The 19,665-nt window shown below is 49.8% G+C and overlaps 3 protein-coding genes across 5 annotated transcripts; 1 reads left to right on the top strand and 2 right to left on the bottom strand.

Annotated features, from left to right (window-relative positions):
* Nucleotides 1–273: 273 nt before the first annotated feature.
* LOC147041314 (CCN family member 4-like) lies at nucleotides 274–3,729 on the bottom strand. The gene is made up of 5 exons (XM_085900373.1): nucleotides 2,103–3,729; nucleotides 1,499–1,784; nucleotides 1,122–1,424; nucleotides 805–998; nucleotides 274–706 (listed from the first exon to the last, which is right to left on the bottom strand). The coding sequence occupies exons 1-5, from the start codon at nucleotides 2,241–2,243 to the stop codon at nucleotides 407–409; spliced, it is 1,224 nt and encodes a 407-aa protein (XP_085756499.1). The 5' UTR covers nucleotides 2,244–3,729; the 3' UTR covers nucleotides 274–406.
* Nucleotides 3,730–7,303: 3,574 nt separating this feature from the next.
* On the top strand, nucleotides 7,304–8,781 carry abitram (actin binding transcription modulator). 2 transcript variants are annotated; one of them, XM_085901413.1, is made up of 6 exons: nucleotides 7,304–7,470; nucleotides 7,684–7,735; nucleotides 7,817–7,946; nucleotides 8,025–8,101; nucleotides 8,177–8,246; nucleotides 8,315–8,781. In XM_085901413.1, the coding sequence occupies exons 1-6, from the start codon at nucleotides 7,386–7,388 to the stop codon at nucleotides 8,462–8,464; spliced, it is 564 nt and encodes a 187-aa protein (XP_085757539.1). In that variant the 5' UTR covers nucleotides 7,304–7,385; the 3' UTR covers nucleotides 8,465–8,781. The 2 variants fall into 2 exon arrangements, with proteins under 2 accessions (XP_085757539.1, XP_085757540.1); XM_085901414.1 differs by having other exon boundaries at nucleotides 7,333–7,459.
* Nucleotides 8,756–19,512, bottom strand: ctnnal1 (catenin (cadherin-associated protein), alpha-like 1). 2 transcript variants are annotated; one of them, XM_085901411.1, is made up of 19 exons: nucleotides 19,183–19,512; nucleotides 13,838–14,027; nucleotides 13,557–13,741; nucleotides 13,316–13,435; nucleotides 12,934–13,023; nucleotides 12,697–12,864; nucleotides 12,427–12,627; nucleotides 12,256–12,345; nucleotides 11,995–12,153; nucleotides 11,831–11,923; nucleotides 11,273–11,423; nucleotides 11,134–11,171; nucleotides 10,993–11,043; nucleotides 10,747–10,901; nucleotides 10,627–10,675; nucleotides 10,244–10,300; nucleotides 9,914–10,033; nucleotides 9,765–9,848; nucleotides 8,756–9,590 (listed from the first exon to the last, which is right to left on the bottom strand). In XM_085901411.1, exons 1-19 carry the CDS (start codon nucleotides 19,270–19,272, stop codon nucleotides 9,414–9,416), a joined length of 2,268 nt encoding a protein of 755 aa, XP_085757537.1. In that variant the 5' UTR covers nucleotides 19,273–19,512; the 3' UTR covers nucleotides 8,756–9,413. The 2 variants fall into 2 exon arrangements, with proteins under 2 accessions (XP_085757537.1, XP_085757538.1); XM_085901412.1 differs by having other exon boundaries at nucleotides 12,256–12,342.
* Between the last annotated feature and the right edge of the window lie 153 nt (nucleotides 19,513–19,665).

The following is a 19,665-nucleotide window of genomic DNA, read 5'->3' as shown; positions in this document are numbered from 1 at the left end:
TATTTGACATTTCAAAAATGAAAAGCACTAACTATTAAGGAACAATGTAGAGAGTATTTTAAAACGGCCATTAAAGTCAAACGTACTGGTTCATGTTTTTTTGGGGGGCATTTCCAAGGCCTATAAATGTTTACGAATTGAAAAATGACAAAATTAAAGTCTAATGCATCATTCATCATTATAAATATCATGCAGGTGTTTATTTTTCCATGTTTTTTGAGGGGGGCATTTCTGGTGGCCTGTAAATAACAAAATTAAAAGTCTAATGCATCATTCAGCATTATAAATATCAGGTGTTTATTATTTTTTTTCCTTGTCTGATTGAGGGTGTAAAAAAAGAGCCACTTTTTGTAACAACTTTTCAAGTCCCTTTTGCAAGGCATCAGCGGAGCGGGGCGGAGCTTAATTAGTTGCTGACCTCGGGGTACCCGTAGTAATTCTCCAGCTCGGCAAATATGTCATTGGGGTTCTTGCAGCTGAGGTTGCAAAAGCAAGCCTGTACCCACATCACCTTCCACGACACGGCCGAGCCGTCCGGGCACACAAAGTCCACGTTCACCGTCTTAGACTTGTACGGGATGCAGCAGCGCTCGTCCGTGCACACGCCGCAGAACTTGGGCCGGTACTGCTTGGTGCTGGTGCAGCCCGAGATGCTCATGTTGGACGCGCGCTCCTCGCGGTACACGTTCAAGCACTTCTTGCCCACCTGAGGACCACCGAGCAGCTTACCAAAATCTCATTGCCATAACGAGCGAGGGGAAAAAAATGTCGGGGAGAAAAAAACGCATGGGGGGGGGACTATACCTTGATGTGCTTGGTGATGTCGATGGCGCACGGCCGCAGGGTGCACAGGCGCGACTCCTTGACCAACTCGCAGCGCCGGTTGGCATTGGAGACACGCAGAGACAGACCGCGCCCACACGTCTTGGAGCAGGGACTCCAAGACGTGGTCTGGCTGACGCAGTTCTTGTGCCAGTTACTCAGCTCAGCGGGGGGCGCTGACACATGCGGAAAAATACGTGGACAAACCCCGACAACAGCAAATTCAGCTATTTCATAAAAGCGCCGCTTTGTCGCCATCTTGTGGTTGTGATTGCTGAGGCGAGTCGAGGAACTCTTACCCATATCGCTTAGCGCGTGTGCAGCTCTGTTGTTTTCATCCATGTTCGACTCCACGGCGTGCCTGGGCGAAGTCTTGCGTCCCCTCTTGGGCTCGTCGCAAATCCACTCCTCGCAGCAGCGTCCCGGCACCTTGACGCGGCGCGGGTTTTGGCACCAGACGCGCGGCGGCTTGGACTGAGTGCAGAGCGGCACGCAGCCGATGGCGCCGTTGACGCACACGCACTGGTACTTGCAGCTGGGCTGGAAGCTCTGCCCGTTGCGGTATATGACGCCGTCGTGCTCACAGCCGGTGCCCCACATGTCTAGCGGGAGGGGGCGGGGGGAATTTGCGGATGACCGAGACGCTACACGAAGACTGCGAGCGAGCGACACTTACATGCACACAAGCCCTTTTCGTACCTGGGCTTGTCCAAGGTGTAGTCGCAGTACAGCCCCCTGTGGTGGTCGCAGGTATCGGCCTCATTGCACACCTCGCCTACCTGCCGGGCGCAGGCCTTGCAGCAGCCGCAGCCGTCCATCAGCAGGCTGACGCCCGGCGGGCAGGTGGGCGGCCGGGCGGGACACTCGCAAGGCCAGTGGCAGTAGCGCACGGGGGCGTAGGGTTCGGTCGACGGCGACGTGAGCGCCGCGGGCACAGCGGTGGCATTCTGCAGGGAGGACGTCTGTGGGACGCAAAGTGACAAAGACTCTAAAACTGCAGCACTTTCTAGAACTCCACCGTCGAGTTTGTAAGGACAAAATGAAGCCATCGCTGAATCCAGCAACAGTTTGCAGCATTAGAGGCGCAGTGACCACTGATGGCCACATGAGGTCGCCAAAGCAGACTTGATCAAGAACACTGCTTCTAATGTTTGGATGACTTAAGATCGCCCCCCCCCCCCCCCTTTCCCCACCATGTAATATACGGATGACTTCTACGCATTCACTTGGACGAGTGCAGGCAGAAGCCAGAAAAAACAATCCGAGCCTTTCCTGTATACCTGTTGAATCCCGACTGCAGTTAAAATCCACAAAAGGAGCCAACTCATCCCGGGCGAGTTGCTTGACATGGATCCAGTCCAAAAAGGCCGTTCATGCGCTCCTATACGGAGTGCGCAGTGTTCCGCGCGCACACGCCACATCCTGCACCCGACTGCGACATCCCTGCACGCACCCACCGTCCAACTGAGCGAGTGAGTTCCGAGCACAAGTGTAAAAAGTCCATGATGACGTCAACGGGCTTTGACACGCGGCTTTTCTCCTGCTGCTCCACTTTCACTGCGCAGCTCCTCCTCCTTCTCCTGTGAGTGCGGCCCTTTCAGTTCGCGAGACTTTGGGTAGAATTAGCGCCACCAATTGGCGCCAGAAAAAAATAAATAAAGTGCGCCCTGGGGCAACACGTGAAATAATCTTAATTGGAAAAAAGATGCGTTACAAACGGCCTTACATGAAATACGCAGCAATGATTCAATGCATCAAACAATCAGAGCTACAATCATATTGCTCCAAAACATCATTCTAGTTGTTGCAATTGAAAGAAACATTGAGAGCGTTCTCTTTTTGTCCCCATATTGTGATTCTTGAGTTTTTTTGGGTGGATTATAAAATCACGCGAGGCCCGTGGCTTTTTGCTGCATGCCTTGTTTTTGAACGTGTGGGCCAAGCAGTCCGCTAATATAGAGCTGCTTTATATAGCCGCGCTCTCGAGCTCACGGACGGGCAAGAAAAAAAAAAAAAAAATTTGGAAGCGCTCCAGCAAGAATGCTGCAGCTTGGCGTGAACGTGCCCGCAACGCGGGTCAACATCTCGGAGGCTCAACGATCGGAATGCAACGTGAGCGTCATCGAGGGAGGACAACATCGGCCTCACAGAAACTCTTTTGAAATCAAATAGTTTCCCCAAAACTCCAATACGAGAACTCTGCCACTTGGCAATGGAGCATTCTGCATTCCAATAGATTCCAATTGAAAAAGTGACGTCACGCTCAAAGGGGTTAGTCGGCGATCTGAAAAAAAAAAAAAAAAGCACCAATTTGCATGTTGTGAGCAAAGCATCTACTCGAAGAGCGCGAACATGAAAATCTCAAAGTCATTCGTGAGAGGCACAGCTGGAGGACATGCGAGCGATCGATGAGATGCTGAAGCGATAACAACATCTTGCCTCTGATCTTCTCGTGCAATAGGAGAAAGTGTTTTGCCTAAATAACGAGATGGAACACAAAGAAAATCGATTTTTAGGACACAGACGAGCGTGAAAGCGCTATTTTCGAAATAGTGCATATCGTTGACGTGGAGGTCCCGCTTGCATGATAGCCTCCATCTGCTGCAAGATTCCAAAAGGGTGGAGGCAATTTGCAAAGTCGTACAATCGATTTGGGAGCAAAGCACATCCACGTTGAGCCTGGCATTGTTACGCTCAGCTGGGGTGGTGAGCCAAAAGTGCAGAGGACCCAGGAGACAAGACTCCACGGAGACTGAGGTTTTAGGGCAAAAACAATCTATTTACTTCCCTCACGAAAAGGTGATCCAAAGTGGATAGGAGGGCGGACACGCTGGTTTGACGTGGAGTTGAGCGCTGACCACAGAAGGTTAACGTCGAAGCGTCGAGCACTGTCTCTCAGGGGGTTTTGTAGACAGCCTCGGACGAGATGATCTGGAACAGCTTGGTTGATTGAGATGAGCCACACCTCTGCTGGGCTGACTGGGGATGAGTGGCACAACAGGCATATCAAAACAAAAACAAACTTGACAATGTTACACTTGATGACAACTCAGAAAAAGTTGCAAGCAATGATTCACTTGGACTTTAGAGAAAAACAAGTGGAAGATCCTTGTGGAACTTCCAACAGGAGAACTTGACTAGCAGCCAGTGGAAAGAAAGTTTCGCCTTGAAGAAGAAGCAATGACCGCTTGGCTCCGCTTGGCCTGCAAAACGTGTGTGTGTGTGTGTGTGTGTGAGGGGGGGGGGGGCGCTTTGCACAGGTGCGCCTGGCCAAAATGGCTCCCCGGTGCATAATGACGGGGTCATAGATGATGACACGGCGATAAGTCCCATCTGGGCGGCTGAAGGCAGCACGCTCTCATTATGGGCTTGGCTGGCGAGCAAACTCGTACTTACGTTGGCATTAAAAGATGGTCACGTGGGGGGGGGGGGGGGGGGGGGCACAGGTGCCACCACACAAGGGACTTTCACACTTTGCACTGTCTCTTCTGTCTATGAAGAATAACCTGAAGGTGCAAAAGCCGGCTGGCATCACGCCGCCCTGCCGCTGGATGATGTGGCAGCCGGCCGGCCGGCCGGAAAACGTGATGTCATTCTCATGAGTGGGCCACAAAAGCCTCATGCAGGCTTCTCTGAAAGAATGTGCGAGACGGAATGATAGATTTTACATCAAGATTTTTTTTTTAAAAATGGTTTTGTTGTCCCAGCACTTGACAACATCCTCAGTTTGCACACAAGAGTAAAACGACGACAACAGTTGTGGTTTTGGCTGCGTAGTCGAGTCAGACTCGCTTTTAGATGTTATTTGCAGCTAGCCAGGCGCTAACTAGTGGCCCGACGTCTGTCATTTCAAGAGGGCGGAATCGACTTTGGAAGGAACATCTGGGGAATTTGGCATGTAAGAAAAACCCTCGCAGTGGATAATTTTGTCATTTCAAAGGGAGGCTGTGGAAAGGTCGTTGCAGCGTTCAAACGCTGTCGGGGTCCCCGGGGTTCTCCTAAAGACGTTTGTGGAAATGTCACCAAAACGGGGCGAGTTGCTCCTCCATCTGCATCTTTTTCCTGACCTCCTCAAAAGTTTATGGCTTCTTCCTTTTTACAAACTTGCCTGCTCATTAAAGCGCGAGAGCGGAGGAGTCAGCGTTTTGTTAGTGTAAAAAGCGCAGGATTAAATCACGTCTGCGCTCGTAAAATTGACATTGCGTGTTGGCAGAAAGCCTCCTGTGCAGTGCAGGGTCATTTTAGGGTGCAAGCCTCAGAAGGCCGTTGCTCTTCTGTAGCCAAAATACTTGAAACTCGGCCCAGTCCGCTGCACACATTGTTAAAACTAGTCAACACCCTGTTCCGAGTTCTGGAGGGGGGGGGGGGCACAGTTGAAAGCAAAAGGTCTCAGACAGCCACTTTCATTACGTTGCTGTAAAGGTTTTGGAGAGGCCCACGAAATGTTGACTTGAACCTAACAAGTATCCGTCATGTTTTTTTGTTCTCGCGCTCACATAGGCACATCCATTGGAGTAAAATATTTCCGGCCGCACCCCAGACTGCTTTGAGTATTTTTAGTAGCGCTATAAGACCTATAGAAAACGACTTGGGAGAGCACACCACAACTTCAACTATCCTGCAATCATCTTTTGACATTTGTTTGGGGACCAGTGTAGCTAAATGTTACTGACCTGGATGGGGCAGGGAGTTTAAATGGGGCAGATCTAGCAAAATGCAAAAAGAAAAGAAACAAAGAAAGAAAGAAAAAGCTTACATTGGCAGTGTGGCAGTTGTGACCTAGTACATTATGAGCATTAGTGCCACCTACAGGACAAGACAGGGCAGCACCGGCACTATGGATTTTTCCGAGCCAGACGGAACCAAAAGACTTCCTCCCAATGCACATTTGCAAATGTGTTGTCCTTTTCCAGGAAAATACTTTTTTTTCTGGCTTCTGTTTGGCTGCAGTGGCCTTTAATGAGCTGTAACTTGCTCAAACGCATCTTGGCCTTGGCCCGTTTTCTTAGGTGTTCCCTTATCTATCTTTCCAAGCTCCTGGATCAGGTCCACGCCCGGGGTGTTGTTCATGCCAAAGAAGAAGTCGAGTGTAGCGGTAGCAGCTGACATGGAGCTCTGTGTGTGCTTGTGTGTGTGTGTGTGTGTGTGCGTGTGTGTGTGAGCCTGCTGCAGCTGCAGACGCTCCAGTGACGGCGGCCCGCCGGTGAACCCCTCGGGAAAGAGCCTTCCAACAATAAGTGGTGAAATGCACGGAATGTAGACAGGCTGACAGATACAAATAGACAGGAGAGCAACTGATAAACACTTCAAAATGCCAAAACAGCAAGAACAGGAAGGCAACAGGAGGGAGCACCGTGGACACCAATGTGGACTCCCAGGAGCTTTTGCAAGTCCAAAATGGTGTGGTCATGTCCCCCCCCACCCCAAAAAACAGACTGTCACGTTACTGTAACCTTAAACTTAGTCATTTATAGCTTTTGAGGCAGGGAGGGCAGTGACCCAGCCGCGCCAGTAGATGGCGCCACAGTGGAGCAACTTCCCTCAAACTTATTCATATGAAATCAAAACTAGCGCTTTTAGCGTGCACGCTAACTAAAAATTGACTGCAAAATTTAGCCAAGTGGGCTGTGCCCATATTTTGTTTTCATCATAAAAACATCACTCTGAGCATATGCTGATGCAAGAATCTCCCTTTAGGTGAACTATTTCCACCCAAGCGACCGTTGCATTTTTGGGTGTTGCGTGAGAGTCGTGGAAAAAGTCCACACGACAGGCCCTGACAGCAAAACTTTCCATCTCGGCGGCAGCTGATGCAGACAGAAAGATTTACGGAAAACTCATTTGGCCGTCAAACACCTAGCATCACCACCACCTGCCAGTTGTGACTGCTATGTGATTGATATATTGCTATATGAAATCAAAGCTCAAACTGTACTTCAGTAGAAGTAGGAGACACATATGTATACTCTTAAAAAAAGGTCAAATAGAAGCATTTCATCCAACGGCAGGAAAAGTTCAAATGAATAGATTCTTGAAATGCACTTAAATACAAAAAAGAAAACATATTTACTGTGCAAAAAGCATATTCGGCCACCCACAGTTTGGGGAATTGGAATGTTGGTTGTACTACTCTGACATCTTGTGGACAATGTGAAAAACTGTTTAGGTTGAATAGAGTCAATAGATGAAAAAAGAAGGAAAAACATATCCTCATAAGAATGACTTGTTATCTACGGAATGTGTCATGACGTTAATGAGGTCTGCCTTATGTGTCATGGAAAAGTTACCGAGCTGTGTGTGCTGTGTCAGTGTTCTGATTGAATACTTAAATGAATAAGAGTATTTAGACATTGGTGTTGCTCCCTCTTCAAGAGTTATAATGGATGTTTTGGTTATGACAAATATTTACAAATAGTTGCTTATCTATGGTTGCGCGGAACAAAGAATGCGGAACAATTTTCTTTAGGTCTCTTTTGAAAGCGGACCGTCTTTTGTGCTACACTGTTTACTGTCCGACAAGAAACAATTAAGGTGAACATCGTAGTTCTCTTTGAATCCATTTCATGGACGACGACGTGGAGCACAAAGTTGGTGACGACGCCGCGCCTTCGGTGATCGACCGTTACTACACACGATGGTACAAAGCCGGTAAATAAAAACAACGTGGTCCTCGTGTAAAGCTGTTAGCCTAGCCGTCGTGTCAAGTGGACCTGAGGCATAAGTTGTCAGTATTGGGAAAATATCAAGTCAGCACACTGCAATAATGGAAAACAATAGAAGCTAAAAATTGATTCATGGGACCTATCATTGATTTATTGTGAGTTTTCTATGTCATTTATATGACATGCATACATTTGATAGATATGAAGGGAAAGCCATGTGAAGACCATTGCATCCTTCAGCATTCAAACAGGTAACTATTTGTTGTTCTAAAATTAAATAATAGCTGATCATACATGAAGAAAAAACGTTTGTGTCTGTGTTCTATGTTCAGAATATGTGTCGTCACCTTGGCCGAGACTCACCCGCTGCTGGAGAAAGGGCGAACCATCACTAAGATCGATTACCAGATCAGTAAAAGCTGCAGCCGCTTAAACAACAAAGTGTCTGGAAAGTCCAAGCGGGTAACGTCAGCACCCCGGCCGGATGTGTTGCATTTCAGCCTGCCTCACTACTCACTTTTATTGCTTTGCGTTCACCAGGGCGGGCAGTTCCTTACCGAATTTGCGCCACTGTGTCGGATATCGTGCACGGATGGAACAGAGTTCACGGTCTACAGGTGAGCTCTCCGGTTTTGTATCCCAAAATTCGTGCGTGGAGAAGTTCATCCCAATTATCCCTATCTATTTGGCAGCTGCATCAGGGGACATCTTCTGGAGGTCAACGAGAACATTCTGGAAAGACCCGCTATCTTGCAGGAGAAGGTAACTGAATCTTAAGAAGGTTCATCTAATTATGACGTCAGTTTGATTTGAAGCGGTTGTGCGTGCAGCCATCCACGAATGGCTACATCGCCGTCATCCTACCCAAGTTTGAGGAGAGCAAAAGCATCACGGAGAACCTTCTGAGCAGAGATGACTTTGAAAAGTTCGTCGCCGGACGGGAAGCCGCGCAGACAATTACGATAACGCAGCCGTTGTGATGACACACTTGCGCTCAATCGTGCCTTCAGGATGGCTGCACTTCATCAGCCGTTTGGTCTTTGATGCGCTGACTTCTTTGACATTTGCCTCGTTTTTCTATACTTTTGGAAATGGGCAAAATGGCCCGATATGGACTTCCTGCTGCGTCTTTTCCGTTCTCAAAGTTTTGTACGGGACCCATTGGAGGTTGTATATATTGAAAACATTTTAGTTTCAAAGCCTTATGGTTTAGCTTTAGGTGAATGTAAAATGGTTTAGATTTGTATACATCAGGTCAAACAACAGCGATGTAATGAAAAATATTGTTTATTATTTATTCTTTGCGTTATGCTTTTAATTATTTTCTCCAAAACTAAAACTTATTCACGTCCGACCGAGCGTCCTTAGCTGCTCACATTCTGAGACAAAAAGCATCTCGACACAAAATCGATCAGGACCATTCCACGTACACACCTGCTAACAAATTTCTCCTAAGGATCATATTTGGCATATTTAACTGGGTTCTCTTTATATGGCACATAGTGTGGAACAGCATAGCACAAAAACACAGCACAAGACAATCATGTTGATGTAAAAAGTACACACCTGTGTTCAAATGAGCAATTTTTTTTTGTCAAAAAATACCTACAAACAATTTAAAAACTTTTCCATCATTGAGGCGTTCTGACCGCAGCCATACCCTCAGTTCTAAGAGGGTGTGCACACTTTTGATCTCTTTTCTAATGCCCTTTTGAAACTTAACTAAAATCCGAGTTTTTAAATCTTTGTCTATTTTTAAATGACAACATTTGGAGCAGAGGTGTGTTACGTTTTATCCACTGTTTAAGACAATAAGTAAGGGCGACGCCACAAAGCTCAAGTGAAGTTCTTCAATCAATTTCGGCAGCTTTGCCGCCCTCGTGTGGCCGTCGGGTGTAATGACGCGACCCACAGGCTCCAGTGTTGGTTTTAGTTGCTCTCCAGCAGGTTGAGGCCTGCCAAGTGCTGCTCGAAGGCTTTGACGGCAAATTCGTCACGGTGGTTGCCATCGTTGTTATGGAGGATGTCCTCGCCTTCTCGGACGGGCGTGGAGGTGTTCGGGCGCCAATTTTGCGGAGAGCCCAGGCTGCTCCGCTCTGACTTGGACTGCCACAAGAAGAGATGGAAAGCCGTTTGAGCATTTATTCCATAGCCTTGATATCATGCTTGTTTTACATATACTAATACGCTTTTTGTTCTCAGCGCACTCACGCTACCTCTACCACACCATTAATTTTTTTTTAAACTGTATAAATTTTATCTGGTTTTTTTTGGTATTACCTTTGCATTAGGCTTGTTACACACTGGAAGAATGTTGAGGATGAGGGTCAACATGCTCCTGGTAGTCTGAATGGAAGAGTCCACCTGAAGAGACAAGACAGGAGCCCTCAAGAGCGAGTCAACACGTCAAATGTGTTGCTGTGTGGTACCTTCTGGAAGGTGGCGCTTTTGCCCTGCACGGGGGTCCTGGCCCCCGCCTGCAGTTGTTGACACAACACGAGCAGCTTCTCCACCTCGGATGTCAATGCCGACTTCTCATCACCAACCAGCTGAAAAGAGATTTAATCAATGGAAAGAAAACTTCGGGGGAAAACATAGCGAGACCAGGTTGGGAGTCACTCGCTTCCTGTAACTCGGAAAGTTGAAGGCAGTTGCTCCAAACACACATTGGGGCCCCTCTAAAACTTTCCAGTTCACTTTCACCGTGCTATTGCGTAACATGGCAAAACAGCAGGGGGCGCTGTTTTGCCGGTAAATACCTGCGTGCTGAAGATTTGCAGGGAAGAACACAGCTGGAGTCCTTCTTCCGACAGAACCTGAAGAGGACAAGAGCAAGATAGACAAACAAAGTGATTTCCGCAAGGCGAGGACGGGGAGCGTACTTTGGTTTTTGAAGAATCAATCTCAGAACAAATGACATCATTTGAAAGGCGGGAGGAGGTCAAGAACAGACCGACAACAATATATGGCCTCATGATACGTTAGGTCCATAAAGAAAAATCATTTCTCACTTCTCGGGTGTTGTCTACCCCCCCCTTAGCAACCAGAGTAAACCAGCCCGACTGGAAAGAATGGAAATGTAACCGACCCGATCTGAAAAAAAAATTGTCACTCCTCAGGAAAGAGGTACAAGAAAAAGTACCTCAGCTTGACGGAAGAAATCGAGCGTGGTCTTGAGCAGACCCTCACCTCTGGGAAAGGCAAGCAGAGAAATAAATGAAGATCAAGCTAGGAAAAAAGGACGTTGTGCTGACAAGTCAACCTGGTAAAGAGGTACATGTTGTAGGCCATGCTGGCCACGCTCTGGCTGTGGCGGACCACCTGCTGCTCTTGCTCCTCCCACTTTTCCAGTTCGGCGTCCACGTCAGACGACAGCAGTCGCAGCTCCAAACCCACTTTGGCCACGCCGCTCTGCTCCTGCACGACCAGCACAAACGCGCTACTGGTTTGATCTGGTTTAGGGCGACCATCGATCACACACACGGGTAGCGTGACGGCGTGGCCTCACCTCGGCGTCCAACTTGACGGGCTTGGCACTCTTCGTGTTGGCGGCGTGTTTCTGCGAGGTGGAAGAACAGAACCAAAACAAAAGTGTATCTCACCATGCCGTGATGATGATGGACGCGTGGGTGCATTGCAGGTGACTCACTCCGGCTCTGGGAAGGGACAAATAGCCCCTTTTGTCTCCTGTACGTAGAAAACAACATCACCACCTTGCCACCGAATGTTTCCATTATCGCGGACCAAAAGTTGTTTTTAGCAATTCACGAGTTAATCAACGCGCGCACCTCGCTTTCCCTCCGAGACGTCGTCGATCTCGCGCAGCAGCAGCGCCACATCGGCTAGCTGAGACTCCCAGGCCTCGCAGAACACGTCCAAGTTCTCCTTGGCGATCTTGCTGGACGGGTGCAGCGCAAGCGTCTGTGCCGCTGAAATGATCTGGACAAAAACACGTGAAAGAAAAAAATGGCATAGTGACTACCTGCATGAAGTCAGGAGCAAAGGTTAATAAAAAAAAAAAAAAAAATCAATGTTAATTCGTCCCACAGGAAATGAGGTCGTGCCCGGGGGGGTGTTCTTATTAATAGCCAATTAGCCTGTTGGGCTAACAGCGTAGCGCCCGGTGCCGCCGCGTTACCGACGGCTCGACTTTTCACCTCGGCGGCCGGTTAGTCATGACGCCGGAGGATCATTACCAGCACGTACAATTTCCCACAGCAAACACGATTAGATGAGGGAGACGCGCACGCACTGGCTTCAAAAACGACGGACGTCATTTGTCTGCCGCGGCCAACCGGAATACAGGCAATAGCAAGATGGATTCCACCGATCAATGTGGCGCTTACCTGCGGGCCGATCACGTGGAAGGTTTCCTGGGCGTGCACGCAGGTGATCTCCAGCGGCTCGGTGCCGCAAACGTGACACAGCAGCCGACAGTTCTGCGGGTAGGTAGAGCCGTCGGGAAGCGGGTCGGCGACACTACTTGCCACCCCCCCGGCCGTCGGCGTACCTCCACTAGCTGCTCCTTCTGCTCGGTCAGAGTTCGGGAATACTGCGCCACCGCCTCCGGGTTGCCCTCGGCGCCGGCGGCCTTGAGCGCACGCAGCGGCGAGTGCTCGGCGTGCATCCTCAGCAGCTCCGAGGCGCGACCCACCGCCACCTTGTGCAGCTGAGATGATCAAATTGTAGAAGCGCGGGTCGAAAGGAGCCACATCATCCGTTAGCCAAATGCTAAGAAACGACAGACGGGGCCGGCCGGATGACTCGTCACCTCGCGTCTGAGGTCGTTGACGCTCTGGCACGACTTGGCGATGGCCACTTCCAACTCCTCGCTGGTCTCCTTGGCCTGCGGCGACTGCTGCTAGAGCGGGCGCAAAAACAAGACGGGAGACATTTCACACGCGGCTCCAGAAAACCCAGAAAGGGAAAGGAAGCTCCGTACGGCCTGGGTCCAGGCGTGCAGCAGTTGACGGGCGTTCTGGCGGGCCAGCTGGCACAGGGCCAGAATGGCCTGGCGCTGCCGGTGTCCCGTGTACGGCGAGTCGGTGAAGTCCTCGGTGCGCTCCACCAGCGCCTCCAGACGGCGGCCCACGCCGTCCGGCGGCGAGGCGGTCGGCTTGTCGCGCAGGCTCTCCACGCTGGTCTGCCCAAAGCCAATGCAAATAGTTCAGTCACCTACTTTTGGAGTCGGGTCATTAGACGGTGTGCGCACCTTGTAGTCCTCGACCGCGTGGCAAATGCTAGCGGGGAGGACGGTTTCGGCGCAGCCGCGAGCCTCGGTGACGATGTCCACGACCTGCTCAAGGGCGCAGCGCATCCGCTGGAAGACGGCGTCCTTGTTGATGCGCGCCGACTGGCAGTCAGGGTGCCTCAGGCAAGTCTGCGGCCGCCAAAGCCAAAGGGGTCAAAAGCCTCGGCTCGGCTTCATCCGGACGGCGAGCCCTGTTACCTTGGAGGCCGTCAACAACATCATGGTGCATTTCTCCAGCACGGCTCGAGCCGCCGCCATACGGGCTTTCTTCCTCTCGTCTTTCAAGTCCTGCAACAGACAAAAGTGGCTCCTGACAACTGTCTCTATGAAGGGACGTATCAAACCAAAAGGGAAATCCAAAATAGCAGAAAAGGATGTCACAAAAATAGAACGAGAGGGACACCAATTAGACCTCTCAAAACCCAACCGGGCACGAGGAAGATTTGGCCGAGGGACAAAAGAGTCAAACGCGCTCTCTCGGCAATTTAGCACAAAGGCCGCGTAATTATGAGTCATTATATCCTCCCGCTTAAAAAGGTGCAAGCGGCTCCCAAAGGGAACTCGGCATTCAGAGTCTCACATTCTGTCTGTCGCCGGTGAGGTGGGCAAAGTCCACCATCTCGTTACCGAACTGGCTGAAGATGTGCACAAACTCCTGGAAGGTGCTCACGCGCTCCAGATGCTCCAGCGTCACCAGAACCTGCCGCAAGAAAGAGAGGGAGAGTTATGGGCTGAAATTGGCTGTCTAAATGTGTTGCTGGTGTTCAAATGGCTCCAGGCTACGCCGATGCTTCTTTTCCTAGCGTTGAGCTAGCAGTTACCTTGTTGCGCGAAGCCACTATCTGCTTGATGACGATGCGGTCGGCCAGCACCAAAACCTTCGTGACGGACGACAGCAGCAGCCGGGCGGCCTTCACCATGGCCGAGCGGTCGCTGAACACCGTCACGGAGGGCGAAGGAACCACGCAGGTCGGGCCCGGGTCTGTCAGCTGGGCTATGGTGTCCCCTGCGGGACAAGACGAGGCAGAAAGTCAGGCGGGGACCAAGAACGACACGTGTGGGAGAGTTTGCGTGCGTCCTGACTCTTTTGCGGCCAACATACCGGCGCGTCGCGCCTCGAAGCAGGCGTGTGCCATCTCGTCCTTGAGCTCACGGTGCTCCGAGGCGATGGCCTCCCCGACGGCCACGAAGCGGCCCACCGCCACGCTTACAGCCTGGCCCACGTGCTGGATGGCCACCAGGGTGCGCTCAGACTTTCTGGGACGCTCTTTGTGGTTGATCAGCGTCGTGATCTGGGCGGCAAAAGTCAAGTCAGGAGCGCATCGCACAGCCTTGGCGGAGGCCCGGTAAAAATAGAAGCAGGCGGGAAAGGCCACCCAAGGGTGCTTGGCGCAAGTCCTACTGAGCCCATCTATTATGTATGCCTCCAGTCAATGAATCATCACTTGATTATTAATTGCTTGCACGCAGAGAGAAGTACCGATGCTGTTTATGTAAGAAACCAATTCGCAAACTGCGTTGGAACTGTTTGGAAACACTTCATACCCGTCTAACGTATTTTCTGGACTTATACTCCGGAGCGATTTATAGTCCAAAAATTACGGTATGTAATGTGTCATGTAATGATCAAGTCACGTGTTAACAATTTCATATATAAGTCGCTCCTGATTATAAGTCGCACCCCCGGCCAAACTATGAAAAAGAAAAAACCTGTGACTTATAGTTTGGAAAATACGGTAGTTTGGATCAATTGAAAATTGATAGAAATTGTTTTGTTGGTATAGCCAACACCAGAGCTGAACATCTCCTGAGAGTCAGGAAGGCATCGCCGGTGTAAATCAGTGGGAAAACAAGAGCAACTGGGGAGACGGCACGCCGTTAGGACTGGAATGCCGGCAGAAAGCAGACCACACGGCTGACACGGCTTGCATTTTTGGACCCTGCTTGTGTCGCGTCCGTAGCTACATTGATGCTGGACGCTCCCACCATTGAAAGCCGGGACAGCTCTGAGAACCAAGCCAGAATTTGGAAAGAAAATTGGACGATCTTTGGCCAATTTTGACCCCGCAAGAATGTGAGAAGGTCAGTCGGCCGTTGTGACTTCCATTTATGGAAAAAGGACGAGGAACGTCATCTGCGAGGCTGATAAAAAGTCTGGGAAGCGGAGGAAGAACGCACGATAGACGTGACGGGCTAAATATCGCATGTCCGCCTGAACAAATACGAAGCGGCGCGCGCTCGATTCGCTGCGTCAGATGCGATTTGATTTGAAGCGAGACCGCAAAGGCGAGCGGGGAATCGATATCTAGCCGTAGCTGGAACCGTGACGGCAAAAGCCCCTCGACGTTGGACACCTGCTCAGCTTAGCGAGTTACATTAGGCAACGGATAACACAAGAACAGTGTCTTGTATTGTTGACGACTATGTGGAGCACTGCATTGAGTTTGGTCCTCATTAACACTAATCGTTTGGATTAAACCTGGTTTTTGGACTTTGAACTGAAATTCCAATGAAACCCAAACAAACCAACCAACAAAACAAGAGTTGGTCCAAACAAGCTGCTCACATGTCGTCCCTTTGTGTCGTCTTTCTACAGAGCGGAGTTTAATGAGCGGGTAATTCAATAAAGTCCTCGGCGGGATCGGTCCGACCGCTTGCCAACTCGGCCTTGGAGAACATTCCATCAGTCATCAGGCCGGCTAATTACAAGTAATGGAGAAATAATAGCACGCGGCTTCCCACAGCTATAGAATGCTCGGCTGAAGAAAAGGATCAGCGAGAGAAAGCGGCCCGGCCCGGACACAAAAGCCGACTGGCGTGACTCTCCACCGCTACTTCTAAAGATTTCGCCTCGAGGAAACACTCTCGCCTCTCGGCTTGTGCTTTTCTGAAAGATAAGACGAGGGGGGGGGAGAAAAAAACCCCAGACAAAAGTGAACGACGGCGTCAATTCATCAAGATAAACATCGGAACCAGAGTTGAGCCTCCAAGGGCGAAGACGACTCGGGCTGCTTCAGGCATGTAAAGCACTCGAGAGACTTTTGACCCTCCATAGTACGCATGGGCTGGAAACATGAGAAGGAAGGCCCCTCCCAGTGGATGAATTTAGTTTTCATTTAATTTCTGACTCAATTTCAGTGAAACTCGTTTCACCCCCAGCAACTTTCCAAAGGTGCACCGCTCAAAGTTGCTTCCTCTCTCAACCGACTCATTATTTATAGGAAGCGGGTGACTCGTTTATTGATAGCGTGTCCGAGCCCCGGTCATCTGGCCCACAAATAACGACGAGACGATATGATCTTACGTGCCGAGGTTGGATGATGTCCACTCACAGAAGCGCCGCATTATCACCCAGCTGATAAAACGCTATCTCCAGAATCACAACAAGGCGACCCATTCTGTGATGGGGAAACAAAATGAGGAAAGCGGATGTCGTCCATAACCGCGGCCGCGGTCACAAAGAGCGCTAACGTAGCAAGCAGCAAAGTCTCATCTCCTTCCTTGCAAACAATTGACAGAGACTGAAAGTTGAAGGAGAGTGGGGGGGGGGGGGGGGGGGGGGGGGGGGGCTTGGGGGCAAAGGGCCACAGCACTACATTAGCCGCCACAACCCAGCTGATAAAGAGCACTTCCTGTCTATCTGATGAATGGAAAGGGACAGCTCGCAGCCGTGACGCCATGTCGCCATCAGATAAGCCGCGTCTTTCTCGATAGTTGCGCCGTACCTGCCAGCGTTTTTGCAGCACAACACAACGATGATCACGAATTCTTTCATCACTGCAATCACAGCTTTTTTTTTGTACAAAAATAATGGCCGTGCATTTTGGCCAGCGCCCAGGCAGCAGACTTGAAAGTCATCTTTTCACTCTTGGTTGCCTCCTTGGGCCAATCCATAAGGATAAGGATTTTATGACTTTGACGCCATTCTCACGTCGCCGGATCAAACGAGGATGGGCAAAAGCGAGCTGATCAGCGTATCCGCTATAGTAGGCTGTTGGCTCGGTGACCGGACGAGAAAACAATGCGCCTTGGCAACGGTGGAGATAAGCGAGAACACTCGGTCGCTCTGATTCACCGGCCTGTCGGAAAAACACATTTTTCACCAGCAAGTGCGTGGAGTCGATGGAGCCTTTTATCGGCACTTAACGAGAGGCAAAAGAATCGATGGCGACTCCAGGGATGCTAGCGCCGCTGACAGCGAGCGCTTCACACTTTTGGCTGCGAAAATAAAGATGCACGGACGGAGAAAGATCACCTGCCCGGTAATAGCGCGCCGCCTATGTCATCGCCCAACCGGCCAATCAGATCCCAGCTCGAGCACTTTTGCAGCTAGCAAGCTATTCTGAGGTTAGCCAGGTTGACCCGCAATACAACAATTACATATGAATGGGAAAAAAAATCAAATCCAAATGCAATTAAAGCAAAATGAAAAAGCATCCTGCAAATTGAATGACTTTGTTGGTGTTGATCTGCGCCGCACATCCCTCCGCTTTCTGTTGACCCAAAGCAAACATTCCAAAGCGCAAAGACACACAAACCCCGACGGCGCATTGGCACGACAGTACACACAAAAGGACGACTGTCTCGGGAACGACGCGCGTGACGAGGCCGCTTTGGCTTTCCGCGGCGAAAAACGGCTTATGCGGGAATTGGAGAGACAAAAAACTAATGTGGAAGCTCCGCGCAAATCGCATCCCGGAAGCTTTTGTCAGGATTTAAAAATATGCAATCCAATTTGAGTCACACGACAAAACAACAAGACTCGTAATTGCTTTTCTCGATGATGTGTCGTCAAATATGGGCCCATTTAGCGGAATATTGCACTACCGAACCTCAGACATCAATTGAGCACGACGATGCTCAAATACTTGGGCAGAGGGCTCGTTTGGTGGGCCCAATTATTCTGGAAAAATGCCAAGTCAATCCCTGTCACAGCCGTTTAGCTGTTCTCCTGTCTGATCAAACCCCAAACACCTCGTGAGAGCCCGAGACCACCGACAAAAGCCTCCGTGTTAGCAAGGCTTTGACGCCGCCGCCATTCTCTCTACGTGAGGGCTAATTACATCCCAGCTGATGCACCACCATTGGTAAGGAGATGCAGCGGTGACAAAGGTTGAAACAAAACAAAACAAAAAACGGAGTGACTTCCTGTAGCCTGAAAGCAAAAGGCCTCCTCAGTGATGCAAATGAGAAGTGAAAAGTCATGTGATTAAAGGCAGGCTGAGAAGGGCGGGCAGGAAGTGTAAAAAGGGAAATGGAAGCACAAAGAATCAATAAAAATGTGCCAATAGAGCAAAGCTGGGTGGGACGACGTTCATGCGCCGTGCATATCCGCCGTGCGTGTGCAAAGGCGGGTGTCGCTTGCCGGGCTCGGGAGGGATCACGCCTGATAAGGGGACTCGGGAATAGCAACAGAAAAAGACAGAGATGGCAGATTTTCTCATTTCCTGCCTGATAGACATCAAACGTGGCAACAACACAAAAAGTCCACCTTAAGAAAGCCATTGACCTTTTAAGCTCCGATGCCTAGCAATTTTGTCAGTGTTGCTTCTCTTCACGTTACAAATCTGTCACTGACTAGCTTTTGGATGGCTAATTCCAAATGCTTACTTCCCTCAAGTATGACTGAATGACGTTATTTGAGAAAAAAAAAAAAAAAGCAGTCCTTGGAAAATATTCTCTTTGCAATATGCTCGGCTCTGTTGCTACGGAAACGGAGGAAAGAAAGGTAGAAATAAAAATATATATCTTTGAAGCACAATCAAATAAATGCTGCAAGGAATTATTAAAAGTAATTCAAGTCGTTTCAACTATGCAGAAAGCATCTTTAAATTCCGCGGCGTACATAGGATTAAAATCTATCGCCTTCCGATGAATGAATCCGTTTATGGTTGGCGTCACCTCCGTAAACTCAAACTTGTTCCAGTAGATGCGTAGAGTCAAGCATTTATACACACGTGATTGGGTTAGTTTGGGTCAGCAAGTGTCAAGCGTTACATCCAAAACGTGAATGCTGAGTAAATGCTGACCTTCAAACCGTCACACTAAAAAAATAAAAAAAAAACTTCTCGTGAATGCTGAGAGTCAAGCATTAACATGTTTGGGAACTTTGAGTTCAGCAGTAACACGCATGTTACAAGTCAGAACGGTGGATGAACGGCGTGCGTGGAATGTTGCAAACCTTTCGGCAACTTTTTAGCAGGCACACGCAAAAAAGTGCATTTGTGCGTGCGCCAAATTGTTAGTAAAATGCACACGATGTGTTACGTTATGTAATCTTGCAGGTTCTGCCCAACAACAGACCGGCGAGGGCTAAAACTTGCACGAAAAAAAAAGTCTCGTGCTTCACTCACGCTTTCACCGGAGTAACACAACAACAACTAAAGTGCGCGCGCGTTCCTACACGACAAGACAAAAAAACACGCAAAGTTGCCGCGCGGACTTTACCTGAGACACAAGCGGGATCAGCGTCTGCTCCACCGAGCGAGTTTTGATTTCCAGGCCGGAGTCCAAGTTGCCACACGGAGGGGAAGCCATGCCCGTCCGCCCTCCCGCCTAACCGAGCAGCGGCTCCCGGCCAGCCTCACTAACCGCGTAACGCCGCCGACTTCACCGCGGATCTCCGGGGGGGGGGAGTGTCGGGAGTCCGACTTCCGGTTGGTGCTCCCCGCTCGATTGGTGGCAACTGCGGCTTCGAGCCGAACCAGTGCCTGCAAGTTGACGACCGGAGGCGGAATACGTACTGCAGCTCAATAAGAGAACACCGCCACTACTGTGGGCAAGCACGTGCACGAGCGCGCACACATGCACGCGCTCAAACACGCTGCTCAAAGTGAACGTGTGCAACCTTGTGCAGCGTGACCACAACGGGAATATTCCGCCGGATTCATTTACAGTTACATCTCATATGTTTCTAAACCGCCCAAAAGT

The sequence above is a fragment of the Syngnathus leptorhynchus genome, chromosome 20, assembly GCF_054491065.1.
Source record: "Syngnathus leptorhynchus isolate UIUO chromosome 20, UIUO_Slep, whole genome shotgun sequence".
Taxonomy (NCBI): Eukaryota; Metazoa; Chordata; class Actinopteri; order Syngnathiformes; family Syngnathidae; genus Syngnathus; species Syngnathus leptorhynchus.
The sequence above is the reverse complement of the archived record's forward strand: the minus strand, read 5'-3'. Positions and strand labels throughout refer to the sequence as shown.

Bases quoted from the DNA above. Each gene is read 5' to 3' on its own strand.
- ctnnal1 (XM_085901411.1), bottom strand. From the start codon at position 19,272: ATGGCTTCCCCTCCGTGTGGCAACTTGGACTCCGGCCTGGAAATCAAA. The intron at 12,346-12,426 runs GTACGGAGCTTC...CGCCCGCTCTAG, and splicing joins TGCACGCCTGGACCCAGGCC to CAGCAGTCGCCGCAGGCCAA. The intron at 9,849-9,913 runs GTACCACACAGC...TTGTCTCTTCAG, and splicing joins AAAGCGCCACCTTCCAGAAG to GTGGACTCTTCCATTCAGAC.
- LOC147041314 (XM_085900373.1), bottom strand. From the start codon at position 2,243: ATGTGGCGTGTGCGCGCGGAACACTGCGCACTCCGTATAGGAGCGCAT. The intron at 1,425-1,498 runs GTAAGTGTCGCT...CCCTCCCGCTAG, and splicing joins CGAAAAGGGCTTGTGTGCAT to ACATGTGGGGCACCGGCTGT. The intron at 999-1,121 runs GTAAGAGTTCCT...CGCATGTGTCAG, and splicing joins ACACGCGCTAAGCGATATGG to CGCCCCCCGCTGAGCTGAGT.
- abitram (XM_085901413.1), top strand. From the start codon at position 7,386: ATGGACGACGACGTGGAGCACAAAGTTGGTGACGACGCCGCGCCTTCG. The intron at 7,471-7,683 runs GTAAATAAAAAC...TACATTTGATAG, and splicing joins CACACGATGGTACAAAGCCG to ATATGAAGGGAAAGCCATGT. The intron at 7,736-7,816 runs GTAACTATTTGT...TTCTATGTTCAG, and splicing joins ATCCTTCAGCATTCAAACAG to AATATGTGTCGTCACCTTGG.